This window comes from Zingiber officinale, chromosome 8A, assembly GCF_018446385.1.
Source record: "Zingiber officinale cultivar Zhangliang chromosome 8A, Zo_v1.1, whole genome shotgun sequence".
NCBI lineage: Eukaryota > Viridiplantae > Streptophyta > Magnoliopsida > Zingiberales > Zingiberaceae > Zingiber > Zingiber officinale.
In genome coordinates, this window is record NC_056000.1 from 124,244,198 (window position 1) to 124,258,670 (window position 14,473).

At 34.6% G+C, this 14,473-nt stretch overlaps 1 protein-coding gene across 1 annotated transcript; it reads right to left on the minus strand.

Annotated features, from left to right (window-relative positions):
* Positions 1-4,971: 4,971 nt before the first annotated feature.
* Positions 4,972-8,548, minus strand: LOC122011209. Its single transcript, XM_042567615.1, has 7 exons — positions 8,144-8,548; positions 6,558-6,767; positions 6,372-6,464; positions 6,156-6,272; positions 5,641-6,078; positions 5,309-5,563; positions 4,972-5,220 (listed from the first exon to the last, which is right to left on the minus strand). The coding sequence occupies exons 1-7, from the start codon at positions 8,546-8,548 to the stop codon at positions 4,972-4,974; spliced, it is 1,767 nt and encodes a 588-aa protein (XP_042423549.1).
* Positions 8,549-14,473: the final 5,925 nt, after the last annotated feature.

The window sequence follows — 14,473 nt, forward strand, 5'->3', positions numbered from 1 at the left end:
GCAATCTCAGCAAACTTCTTCTCAGTTTGATACTTCCTCTCATTCTCAAACTCTCCCACAGATTCAGTAGCAAACTTCTCTTAGTCTCAAACTCCCTCTCAGTCTCAGTAGATAACACCCTAGTCTCGACAGTAAACTCCCTTTCAACCTCAAACTTCCTCTCAATCTCATACTCTCCCCACAGTCTCGGAAATAGACTATCTCTCAATCTCAGATTTCCTCTCACTCTCAGACTCCTCAACAATCTCAACAATTGACCCTTCCTTAGTGTCGGCCACAATCTATACTCCCTCTTAGTCTCGGCAACAAACCCCCTAGTCTCGGCCACAATCTCGACGGTAGATGATGATGTAGCGGAAGCAGTTTAGATCGCTAAAGGGGAGGAGTGAATAGCAACTTGCAAATTAGAAACGAATCTATTTCTCTTGCTAACAATCTATCAAGGACACACATTAATAATAAAATGCAAACATCAAAAGAAAAAGGCTAGACTAATTACTCGGTTTACAATCTTCGGATTGTCAATCGAAGAGCTATGCAAGCTTCACTATCTTCTCATCTTTTGAAACTACCAGGAGGCGAAGAAACCTCTTATAACAGTTAAGGATGAGAATACTAAAATAAAACGGAAAGAGAAAGAATTATACGAGTGTGTTATGTTTGTTCTTCGAGCTTCAGTTCTATTTATAGCATTCATCTCGATCTGATCGTTTATTGGCATGACACTCTCTGGTCGACTGAATGCTCTCCGGTTGACTAGATGCTCTCGGTCGATTAAATTCGTCGAACTTTGATTGACTCTAGCAACGATTTGCTAATGGCTCCATTCTCCGATCGCCTAGAGACTTGCTAACATAGATGCCGTCCTGATCCGTTTCAGCAACAACTCCTACTGACATGGCGATGACATACAGTCTCTTAGATTGGTTTCGATCGCCTGAAAATTGTCAACCTTAGACTTGACCATTTGCTAGCTTTACCTTCTCTGATCACCTGTATTGTTGCTTGGTCACCTGAACATGTATTTGTCCAGACTTCGTCTTAGTCACCTTACATAGTCTGCCTCTTAGCTTCTTGTTCCTCGGATGCATCGAGTGTGCGTTCTTCTCGTTCTATCAGGGTACTCTTTCGCAATTCCTTGTCCCTCGGATGCACCAAGCATGTCAACTTCTTTCCCGTGTCATCCTTCTCATTTGCTTGCGTCTTCTGCCAAGGTTTGTCATCTCCTATGCTCCTTAGCCATTGGGTATCTATATGTTCTTCTAAATCTCTGCACATTTAAATATACAAATTCAAACACATATATGTCATAACTTAAATTTATTTGATAACACATCAAAACGCCATTAGGGGTTTTAATATTCTCCTTTTTTGATGTTCGTCAAACAACATCAAAATTTGAGGTTTCCAAAAATATTTTCCCTGGAAATTCATAAAAAATATCTTGGAAGTGCAGAAAATTATGAAATGTTTATCAGTATACAACTCATTATTTCCTATCACATAAAATTAGTTCCATTGAAAAAGTCTTTTTATTATTTTTGTAATTTCAATACACATATTTTTCTAAGAATAATTTTAGAAATATTTCTACTTATCTATAAATCATGAAATTTTACTAACTAATAGAAAACATTCTATAGTTTCATAGAAAAATATTTTGAATAGAATATTTAGAAAACAAATTATTTATTTCGTATTTACATATTGAGTCAACCATTTGTAAAAAAAATTCTTTCTATAGTTAACTATTTTAAAATTTTTTCCAAGTGATCAGAATATATTTAGGCGCCCAAAATAAATTTATACTTACTACATTTATCAATTTTTTTAGAATAAAATATTTTGTTATTTTTCTGATTTGATCCATAGGTTATCTAAAATTACATTTTTGTCCTTCATACTTTAATCCTTGTTGGATAAATTTTGTTCTTTGCTATTTGACATCATATTTAGATTGTTTGAACCAATTGAAAAATTTTCTAATGCAAATTTATGAGTTTTTACTTGTTCCCTTAATTTTGCATTTGCATCCTTAATATTTTCAACTTCTTCTTAGAACATGAATTTTCCAATTCAATTTTAATCCTTTTTAATTCCATGCCACTACAAGAAAAAAGACATACAACAACGGTTTTTCACCGTTGTCGTAGGCCATTTTCAACTGTTGTTAAAGGCTGTGTTGTTAAAAAGGGTGGCAAACGACAACAGTTTTTAACCGTTGTCTGCGAAGGCAAAGACAACATTTTAACAACGGTGAAAAACTGTTGTCTTTTCCTACAAAGACAACAGTTTTTCACCGTTGTCTTTGAGCGTATGCCTAGGCTCTTCAACAACAGTTTTGAACTGTCTACGACAACGGCTAAAAAGCGTTGTCTTTTTAGCCAACGACATCGGTTTGACAACGGTTAAAAACTGTTGTCTTTTTAGGCAACGATGTTAAATAACATCAGTTTGTCACTATTGTCTTTTAACGCCATTGACAACAGTTTGACATATTTAAACTGATGTCTTTGGGTACAATATACAATATTTTGACAATAAATAAAAAACTTATTAATCTTTTCCTACTCAATGGTTTATAAAAAACATCCAGTGCAAATTTCATTGATAAAAAACCTACATAATCAATATTTACAATGCAAATATTCCAACATTCAAACATCACAAAAGTACCAAACATCAACATTCAAACATCACAAAAGTTTACACAGCCAAAAGTTTATATATATCACACATATAGTCCAAAATATCATGTTTTGTTGGAGCACGTCTTCTCTACCTGTGCATCTTCTAAACTGCAGCCTTTTCTGGTTTCTCCTCCCTCCTAGCTTCTCTTTTCTTCTCCTTTCACAGAAACTGCAGCATATGATTGCAAGTTAATTCATTTCCCAGGAGTAAATGGCATAAAAAATGGATCTCTTGGAAATTTCACACGTACCAGACCTTATTACAGTTTTACAAAAACTCAGAGTAGTATGTCTTAAAAGACCAGCTATATGGCTTTACAAGTAACTCTTAAGTATGGTAAACCAAACCTATCAACTTTACATATACCCAAAAAAATTCTATCCAATTTGAAGCATATAGAATCTAGCTAAATTCACAGAGCAAGCAATGGCTTAGAGCAACAACCAGATTCTGGTTCTATCATCGAGCATCAAAAAAGCATTATAGAATCTAGCTAAATTAGACATGAAAAATCAAGTTCCAACTTATTTCCGGAGCATACAAAATCACAAATACAAACAAGGGCTGAAGCAACAAAGCAACACACAGAGAATTAAACAAACAAGCTTTACTAATTTAAATTCACAGAGCAAGCAAATTGATCAACCCACAATTATCATAAGGATCTACTCTCTTGATACTCAAATAGACTCAGTAAACGGCCTAACTTCTAGCACGAATCAAAATTCCTAACTATATTAGCATTTTCCCCAATTCATATTCGAATAAAATTCTCCGACAATCATGCAAAAGCATAGAGATGGTTTATTTAGTTTTTACACGGAATAGAGAGTAGAAAAGAGCAATCCAAACTTCCGACAACATCATAGAGGATACCGATAATTAGATCATGGAAATCACATAGATAGAACTAGTAAAGAACATAAAAGCCCAAGATTTAACGATGAGACTGAGGGATTAAACAAAGGACCTGCATCTAACCATGTATCAAACCAGAAATTAATATGATCTTCACCTAAACGCCATCTAATCTGCTCTTCTGCTACGTTTCTCATCTATAACGTCCTGTGCAGTTTTGTGAACTCATGTGTGCAGTTTAGTCATGCCGATTGGATTTGGTAAATGGACTCAGAGACAGATATCTCCAAATCAAGTGCAATCAAGTATAAGCAGCATGTATTCAATTTAACTGAATATTATTATTGTCAAATGCAATAAGATGAACTCATGTATATACCTATTCATAAATATGATCTTGTATGCATTCTGCTATCTCAGAGCGCACTTCATCAATTTCTTCTTGAGAGTACTCCGCTTTTGTGAACTGTGAACACACATAAATTATATGATCTTAAAGAACAAAATATAATTAATTGGAAAAAAATAATAACTAAATAACTTCTAATTATTTGAGATGATAAAGATAATATTACTATCGATGGTAGTGTATCCCCCTCGATCATTGCATTTTCTTCAGTAATTTGTCTCATAAATCTCATCACGTAATAACCACATTGTTTCGCATCTGGCTGCCTAGGAACCTACGTTAAAGGCAATTGATATTGTTAATGATAAATATACACATACCTTGATTGATTGAAATAGAAGTACCCATACCTTGATTACTTCCCATTGTACATGCTTTCTTCCTTTCCTTCCATTGTTCGAATTAAACAATCTTAACGCCCTTCATATATACATTCAACATAGTTGATATATAAGTGTTTTATGACTAAATTAAATACATAATAAAAAGCATATATAAACTCACATTTCCACAACATATTTCCAATCTTCATCACGAATGCGATGACTTAAAGAATCCAACAAGTAAACAATCTCCTTATGAGGTTTAATGACAGTCAAATTCCAATGGAAACTACACACAAATACAAAATTAGTGCATACAATTCACTAAAATAATCAATTGAAAATGATATTAAAGATGTTCATTACCCATTGCAACTTGGCACCAAAACTAATTGATTAATTGATGCACCACTCATCCTATCTACTAAGAAACTTGCCCTCTGGTTCAACCATTCAGTTTTACCTATTTTGTCTTGTGTGGTTTTTTGAAAGTTTGGGATGCTATGCGGATTTACAAATCTGAATTTATCAATCTTATTTTCTTTTACCAACTTTTTATAAAGATGCCTGCCATTTGAAATAAAAAAAATCAGAACTATATTAGATATTAAATACTGATCTAATAAAGTATGTGCTTCTTATATACTAAATTTAAAAAAGAACAAACAAAGTTTAAGGTAATTCGAAGACTTACCATATGTAAACAACCACACAATTTCCTGAAATTGGCTCCAAGTGATACAAAGCACTAATGTCCTCAAGATGCAAGTTCAGTTCATAATCATCTTGAAATACCTCATGACCTAAAGCAATTGACAATTTCCTTCCATTCTCAAGAGCACGCTTACAATAACAATACACCACGCGCAATGATCTTGGCACACTTGATGACAAAGTCTGGTTATTTTCTACATGTGTCGTTTTCTTCATTTGACGCTTCTAATAATTGTAATTGTAAACTTTTTAGATAGGTGCAATACTAAATAGTTTCACAGATATTTACTTTGAAATATTATCTTAGATGTACCTTTTGTCGTAGCATCAGCAAGTGTTTTGGCCAAGCCACATGGGTTCCAACAACATCACCAATAGTTTCACATTCATTGGGAATCGGAACTGGCAAACATGCTGATTTCTGCATTGCTTCATCGATGGATACACGCATACAATTCTTGGGTAACGGAACACCATGGAGAGAGTGATTAACTCCAATGACCTCAACAACTGTACCATATGCAACAATGTCTGTGCTAGAATCCAATGTCAAAATAACTGATTTACCCTAAAAGATAAATAGTTGTGTCATTGAATTATACTAACTCTTTATTTTAATAATAAATATAACCACAACTTATATACCTGTAAAGCAACTTCTTTATCCACAACTTGCATTTCGACATCATTGAACTCTTCATGACTGGGGAAAGTCTTATCGGTGTTCAGTTTATTGTCATTTTGCTGAGGTAACTTTACCGAGCAACTTCCTTTGTCATCAATGTCACTGCCCCATCCACCCTTTTTGTAGACAATTGCTTCAAGGTTTTGAATGCGTGTATCTTGGTCTTGAATTAATTTTCTAGCCTCCACCAACTCTCTCTTTTGCTCAATCAGTAGCTCTCTATCAACATGGTCAGTCTTCCATCTACTACCATTAAAGAACAATGATGGAGTGATATGACCTCCAACAGCCCTCACACGTCCACTATGTTCTCTTGAATTGAGTGCTTTCGTAAGAATATCTTCTTTTGTCCCATTAATTTCGAGTGTACCCTCACGCTTCTGTTGTATATAATCATCCTGTCATCCAAATAAAAAAAATTACTTTAAAAGTTTTATTGAAATACAATAATTGATTTTTACTCATAGCTTCTCACAATCTTGTCTATTGTTTGTTTCAACTCTTGGCCATCAAATTTCCCTTCTTTATTAACCCTTCCTTTCTTCCAAATAATAGCTCTATTGATTTCATCATCGTCACATAATTCATTTGCCTAAGAACAAGAATAATTGCATGATATATGTTAAATAAGAATGATTATTAAATGCTAAACAAAACCGTTATACGAATTTTATAAGCAAAATATACTTACTATTTCTTCAGCATATCGTGCATATCCTTTACGAGCAAGGCGATGGGGGTATATGTTCTTCTTTCTTTTCTCCTTCTGTTGTTCACTTAGTTTCTAGTCAAGTGAAACATTCCACATATCAAATTTACTAATTCATCATTTACCTTAATATCTACTTATTTTGAAAGAACAAAAGACTAAACTTACAATAAAGTCATCAGACATGCGAGTCCTGACAAAAGAAATCCAATCATCTCTTGCAAGACCATAGCCGCTAGGTGGTTCATCCAACTCTTCGAGTTTGTCAAGCTTCTTCGAAATGAATGTCTGAGTGAGATGGGATTTAAACTGACGCCACTTATTACTTGCTGAATTCAAACATCCCTTCTTCCAACTTGGGGGAACATCATATGTCAGCTATAAAACACAATTGGGAATACAATAAACTGATTAGTACCTATATTCATCATTGACACCATAAGCAAACACAATTTCTGGAAATTATTCTAGCATTGAAACAACACACACATACATTAAGTTTAAGGCATTCTCATCATTGAGTGTTTTGGAGATCTGAAATTACCAAAACAAAGCTAATGCAGGAGTGCTCGTGGCTTTTGATTTGCCCTATTTGTTTATTAGTTTAATTGTGGATCTATTTTCAATCTGGATGATTTAGTTAACGATAGAGTCTCAACGCTGTTAACATCGTTCGCCTTATTATAGGCAAGTAGTAACTCGCATGGATGTATCCACTTCCGAATATGATGAAACTAATGCCTTAAAATAGGAGGTTATTATACACCCATAATAATTTGGTTGACAGTAGGGTTGTAATATCTAAAACAGAAAACATTTGATATTCAAGTTATTAGATGGATGGAAGCTTTGGATTGTAGTAGACAACCACAAACAATGAGATATACAACCATTTCTCTTGTATTTGTATAGTTTTGTTAGGAAGATTGAGCTTTAGTATTTAACATGTCTAGAGCCTTAAGTTCAGTTGTTGTGCTATTGCACATATTGGATATTTGTGTATATCAGATATAAAATCATGCCCTTAACATTTTGTTTGAAGAATCAAGTGCAAGTAAAGACATATACAAACAGCACTAGCTTTGGACACTGATATGACAGACAAATGGATTTGTTCTTGATTTCGTACAATTAACCTAGGACAATGTTAGGATCCTTTGAGGATTGTTGGTTACTTATAATCCTAAGTTTTCTAGTTGGAGCAACATTCGTTTTGAAATTGTTTGATGATTGGCAGTTGGTAATCAGGTCTTACAATGTTTGTAGATTTGGTAATTTCTTGTTGAGACACTGGACGACAATGCAATCCTGGTTTTCTCTTTGCTTTACAATTGTTTCAATGCTAATGCAGAAACAAAGCTACCAGAACTAAGTACAAATGAAAACCCCACTGATATAGAAAAAGAACCTACTGAGGGATCTAAAACTGAAATGGAACAAGGAGAATCACGAACAACAGAAGAACAACCTACTGAAACATACGAAGCTGAAAGAAAGGAAGCAGAACCTTGTGAAATTTAAGAACCTTCAACTGAACTATCTAAACCTGAGCAAATGCAGCAGAGCAACTTGAAATAGAAAACCAATCTTTAACTTGTATATATAAAAATCATACTGTTGAATGCTGGAGTAGCAAGAACAGCAGGCAATTCATACTGTTTTACTATCTTTAACTCATCTTTTCATGCATGCCATGATATGACAAATAAAATTTGCAACATGATAATTGACCAGAATTTCTTTAACTTACTTACATTAACTGATTCCCATATCAATTCTTTAACTTCATTTGGAACTTGTTTCCACGTCTTGTAAGATATCTTGACCTTTTCTCGAGCAAGCAAGCCAATGTAACTTTGCATTGCAATAGCAGCTCCTCCTACTGGCTGTCCAAGTTTATTAAATCTTACCTCATTTCGAATTCCTTGAACCCTTTGTTTAGTAAGCTTATCCAGATGGGTACGACCTCTAGATGTTCTTGTTGTTTCAGTGTCTGTAGATTCCAGCATTGTCTCAACCTGTAAATTGTTGTTAGTGGATGTAGATGCAATTTTTCCTTTGCCCTTCCCAATCGTTGCAGGTTGTCCTTTTCTCTTGCTTGAAGCATGAATTGTGTCATCACCATCAGATTTGATTTTAAGCTTTCCAAAGGATGCCATAGATCTCAAATTTAATCTATTGATAAAAAAGTGAAACAACATATCAATATTTAAAAAAAATACACAATAAGAAATTCACCTACAAAAGAAAATCAACATACATAGATAAAAATTTGAAATACCATCATGTGCACAAAATCATATTCAAAAACAAGATACATATCAATATTGTCTACAAACATATCTTCAAAAAAAAACTATAATTGGTTAAACATTTTCAACCCAAGTGCCATCACAATCTTCACGAAGGCATTGGGGTTCATTGTCATCTACTCCGTAAGCATCCATTGATGGTAACTCTCTGGTAAAAGATTGATAGTGGACTATAGTGTCTTCCAATTCATCCCCATTTGCATATTCAAATGACTCTCTAGTAGGAGTTGCAAGTACAATACTCCATACAGGATCTTCAGGATCTTCAATATAAAATACTTGCTTCGCTTGACTTCCCAAGATAAAAGAATCTGATTTGAATCCAATTCGTTTCAAATTTACCAATGTGAAACCAAGATCATCTGCTTTTATACCATTATTATTCTCCACCCAATTACATTTGAACATTGGAATTTGAAATTTGTGGTAATCAAGTAACCATATTTCTTCAATAACTCCATAAAAAATCATGTCCGACACAATTGGATTTTTATCCTTTGCACTGGCAACTTGCATTGTCTTTGCGACTAAGCTTACTCCAGAATTTTGAGCAACTCGTACATCATCACGTTCTTTCGTAGCATAAGTAATCCCATCAATCAAATAACTAGAATACTTTAACACTTTCTTGCTAGGTCCACGCGCTATCCACTTTAATCTTTCAGATATTTGAAGGGTCGAATGGTCAACCGCACGTTCAACCTATAGTTAACAATATAATAAAAATTAAATTTTTGCATAAGATACCAAGAGTTGTATGTATGCTAATACATAGTAGTTTTGGAACGTACAATATCATGCAACCAGTTAATAAATGTTCGGTTATGCTCATCTTGTAGCCACTTTTTGGACTTAGCTTTTTGAGGAAATCTTGCTCTCAACTCCACCATGTGTGCCCTAATAGAATTATTTTAAATAAATAAACCAATAGAATGAATTCAAATTGCATAAAAGTATTGATAAGTTAGAGAACATACTCGATATAAGGATCAATCTCATCATCATTCGTCAATATGTAACGATGTGCTTGTTGCAACTCATCATGCCTAGCGGAGTGCACTATTGCACCCGATAAAGGCTTAGTACGTTCTACTTTGTGATGACTTGATGGTATCCCAATTGTGTGGACATTAGATAGATAGTCTGAGCAAAATTCGACAGCCTCTTCAGCAATATAACATTCGGCTATACACCCTTCAGGCCGATTGTGATTGCGCACATAACCTTTCAAAATCTTCATGTATCTTTCAAATGGGTACATGTGTCTATACCAAACGGGTCCGCACAATTTGACCTCTCTCACGAGATGAACAGTTAAATGAATCATTATATCAAAAAATGAAGGAGGGAAATACTTTTCAAGCAAACACAATATCATTACAATCTCTCTTTGCAAGTCATCCATCTTTAAAACGTCTATTACTTTACTATATAACGCATTGAAGAAGAAACACAACCGAGTGATAGTATCTCTGACATGTTTTGGCAAGACACCATGAATAACCACTGGAAGTAATTGTTGCATTAAAGTGTGATAGTCATGTGACTTAAGGCCAACAAGTTTCAAATCCTTCATCGACACAAGGTTTTTAACATTAGATGAGTAACCTTCAGGGACCTTTATTCCTGACAAAGAATTGCAAATACTTCTTTTCTCAGCTTTACTTAGAGTGTAACAGGCAGTTGGCAGAAACGTTCTTTTCTCCCCAATCCTTGGTGTCAGTTCAGTTCTTAAATTCATTTCCATAAGGTCTAATCTTGCTGCGACTCCATCCTTTGTTTTTCCTGGAATGTCAAATAATGTACCGATGAGACTTTCACAGACATTTTTTTCAATGTGCATCACATCAAGAACATGTCGAACATGTAGCTCTTTCCAATATTCAAGTTCAAAGAATATTGATTTCTTTTTCCAACATGTTTCTCCATCATTCCTCTTTGATGATAGCTTTCCGCTGATTTTTCCCAACTGATAATTATTTCTTTCAACTCTTTCCAAAACTTCATGGCCACTCAATGGCTTTGGTGCAAGGTTAAATTCTTGGTTTCCATTAAATGCCTTCTTTTGCCTTCGATAAGGATGACATAAAGGTAGAAACCTTCTATGGCCTGTATATGACATTTTTCTACAATGCTTCAACCTTGTTGAATAAGTTTTTTCTGCACAAATAGGGCATGCATGATATCCCTTCACAACACATCCTGACATGTTCCCATATGCAGGAAAATCATTGATTGTCCATAGCAGAACAGCTTTAAGAGAGAAACTTTCTTCTCGATATGCATCATATGTTTCGACACCTTTATCCCATAAACATTTTAAATCATCAATCAGAGGTGCTAAGTAAACATCAATATCATTTCCTGGTTGTCTAGGACCAGATATCAACAAAGTGAGCATAATAAATTTTCTCTTCATACACAACCATGGTGGAAGATTGTATGTGATCATTAAAACTGGCCAACAACTATATGTAGACCTCAACAAACTGTGGGAATTAATCTCGTCTGCTGATATAGTCAATCTCAGATTTCTGGGCTCAGAAGCAAAATCAGGCCACATGCGATCAACTAATTTCCAAGAAGGTGCGTCAGCTGGATGACGTAAGTATCCATCATGAATTCTTTTATCAGTATGCCAGGTTAACTCCTTGGATATCGCCTTATTCCGAAACATTCTTTGAAATCTTGGCATGGGTGGGAAATACCACAAGACCTTTGCAGGAACTCCTTCTTTTATCTTGGATTTGTTGCTCAACTTCCACCTTGATGTCCCGCAAGTAGGGCAATTGGCAAAATCTTCGTACTCCTTCCGGTATAAGATACAATCATTAGGACAAGCATGAATTTTCACGTAATCCATCCCTAATGCACGTAAGCTTTTCTTTGCCTCATACAAAGATAAGGGTAATTCATTGTCATCTGGAAGCATTTCTCCTAACAAAATAAGTAAATCGGTAAAACTTTTATCACTCCAACTATATTTTGCCTTCAAGTTAAATAATTTCACAACTGCAGATAACTTTGTGAATTTTGTGCATCCAGGATATAAACATTTCTTGGCATCTTCAAGTAGCTTATTGAACTCGCTTGGATTCTCAACATAACTATCATATACAGCTTGCACCATATCTATAGGCTCCTCGACAAAATATTTGTATTCATCTTGCCCCACGCGATCATTACTGTTCATTGAGTTTTCTGTCATAGTTCTTTCCCCATGCCATATCCATGTATGATATGTCAAATCTATACCATTACAATACAAATGTGCCCTTATAGTTTCAACATTTTTCTTCTTTATGTTACCACATCTTGCACATGGGCAAGGTATTGCATTAGGATCGTTAGCGTTTTCCAGTGCAAATTGCAAGAAAGACTCTACTCCAATATCATATTCACTAGATAGTCTATCCTTTGACATCCATTCTTTGTCCATTCTTGTTATAAGTACTAATCAGCTAGAAATGAGATAACACCTACCTTCAAAACAATTGTATAGTATACAATAAGATCTTAACACAATGAACAAGAAACATAAGATATTCTTAGCATACAATCTATACAATCAAGTAACTAAATTATTAAAATAAGCGAATCTGCTAATAAGAGAAAAACTATCTATGGATGTGAAGAAAGGGAAGGGTTTAGTGCAAAAACGTGAAGGGTTCAAAACCACCTTAGATGAAAAAATATTTGAAATAAACTATAATGTGAACTCTAGCTCAAAGATAGGACTATTAATGAATACCAAAAGCAGATTAAAAATTTGTCAAGCAAGCAAGCATATTGAAAAACTTGAGGCAACTATTGTTTCATTGAAGAATAAAGAAACAGGAAGCTAGTCTGCAGGCAACTATGAGAAACTTGAGGTAACAATTTGTCAATTAACATTCAATATATGGTGAAATCCTCTAATATTCAGCATATTGAGAAACTACAAGAGGAAGCTATTCTACAAGCTAGGAGGTTGTCTAGTGCCACTGAAACTATTACATAGATTGCTTGACACTTTTAATTTTCCAATATCATACTGATCTTATTTTACATTCATAGATGACCAAATTCTTGTGCCTATCATGTTTGAATAACATCTAGTGTAGGTATATAAGAGCAAATCATTGACAAGAAAAACAAGCTCATGACACATCTTGAAATAAAAGAAGATAATGGAAATTCAGTGGAAACCCTGAAGGAAGCTAGGCAGGAACCATGCTCAAAGAAAGAGTCATCCATGTCTCAGAAATTTGTATCTGGGCTGGTAGTTGATGAAGATACAGATGAAATTGGAGGAAACTAAGATCAACCGAAAAGAAACTGGAGTTATGCTATATGAAGAACACAATAATGCAAAAGCAGTCGGTGCTTTCTCACAAGATTGCAATGAATTCAGGGCAAATCAACTACCAGGTGAAGACCATAAGTATGATGAGATGCCACAGGCAGTTCATGATCCTTGTTTGCTGGAAAAATCTATGAAGCAAACAATGCTGCAAGGAGACAAGGAAGTTAGCATAAATGAAAAGATTGAAAGGATCCTTGCAAACCCAGCAAATCCAGATGTTTCAGCTAGCAGTGACATTTTAAACATACATTCAGATGCCAGGGGAAGCCTTCTGTTCAAAGATTTGGATGCCCACCCAGAAAATGATGATGATTTAGAATTACAATTGGCTAAAGATGCTGCACACATTGACAATGTTGGGCCCTTAAAGTTTACTTCAAACTTTAAGAAGATAGAAGATAATGAAAGTGGAAGAATGGAAGATATATGTAATACATGGCACGTAGGTTTACTTCAAACTTTAAGAAGACAGAAGATAATGAAAGTGGAAGAATGGAAGATATATGTAATACATGGCACGTAGGTTCATGATGCTTCTGATGGTGTGTTCTTTGGCAGTGTGGTTTCAAGGAAATGATATATTGACTAAAAGAGAACAAGACACTTTTATGCCTCCGAGAAAAGCACAAAGAAGAGAGAAAAGCGTTCGGGAGCTATGATTCTTCACCAGATTAGAAGAAGAAAAACGCACCTCGGGACAAAATGAGCCACGGCGATCGCGAACTTGTGAACGGCGTGGACTGGAAGGAGAGAAGATGGCGGTCGCCGTCGGGGAGAAGATGGCGATTAGGGTTAGCGCGGGTTTTTGGTGGCGGTGCGCGCGATGTGGTAAAAAGAAAACGTGAAGTGTTGCTAATCCATCCATCTTAAAACCTAGTTTGATTAAAATCCATCCATCTTAGAGACAACATAGTTTAACATAGGCAAATAACTATGTTGATTAAACTGTTGATTAAAACTAATACACAACATAGTTTAACATAGGCAAATAACTATGTTGATTAAACTGTTGATTAAAACTAATAGACAACATAGTTTCAACATAGTTTTAAACAACACTAATAGACAACGGTTTATTAAAACTGTTGTCGTATGCCAAATAAAGATATCTCATAGACAACAATATTTAAAAAACCGTTGTCTTTGACATAAAACCGTTGTCTTATGTATGTCAAAGACAACGATTTTTTAAACATTGTTGTCTTTTTTTAAAAAACACGACTAACAACAACAGTTTTCAACAAAACCGTTGTTAAATAACAAAAAGACAACAGTTTCTCAAAAAACTGTTGTCTATTAGGTGTGGTTAAATCTATAATTTCTTGTAGTGTGCATTTATTTATAATCTTACATAATTATCTAGAAAACATTTTAATAGCATCGTATAGTTTATCTGAGGGTAGATTACACATAGTAAGATTCATAGG

What these genes read in the sequence shown, in the direction of transcription:
- LOC122011209 (XM_042567615.1), bottom strand. Translation starts at nt 8,548, where the DNA reads ATGGCATCCTTTGGAAAGCTTAAAATCAAATCTGATGGTGATGACACA. An exon ending in GCATGTCTGATGACTTTATT is followed by an intron (nt 6,465 to 6,557) that starts GTAAGTTTAGTC and finishes TCACTTGACTAG; the next exon opens with AAACTAAGTGAACAACAGAA. An exon ending in AACAAACAATAGACAAGATT is followed by an intron (nt 6,079 to 6,155) that starts GTGAGAAGCTAT and finishes TTTGGATGACAG; the next exon opens with GATGATTATATACAACAGAA.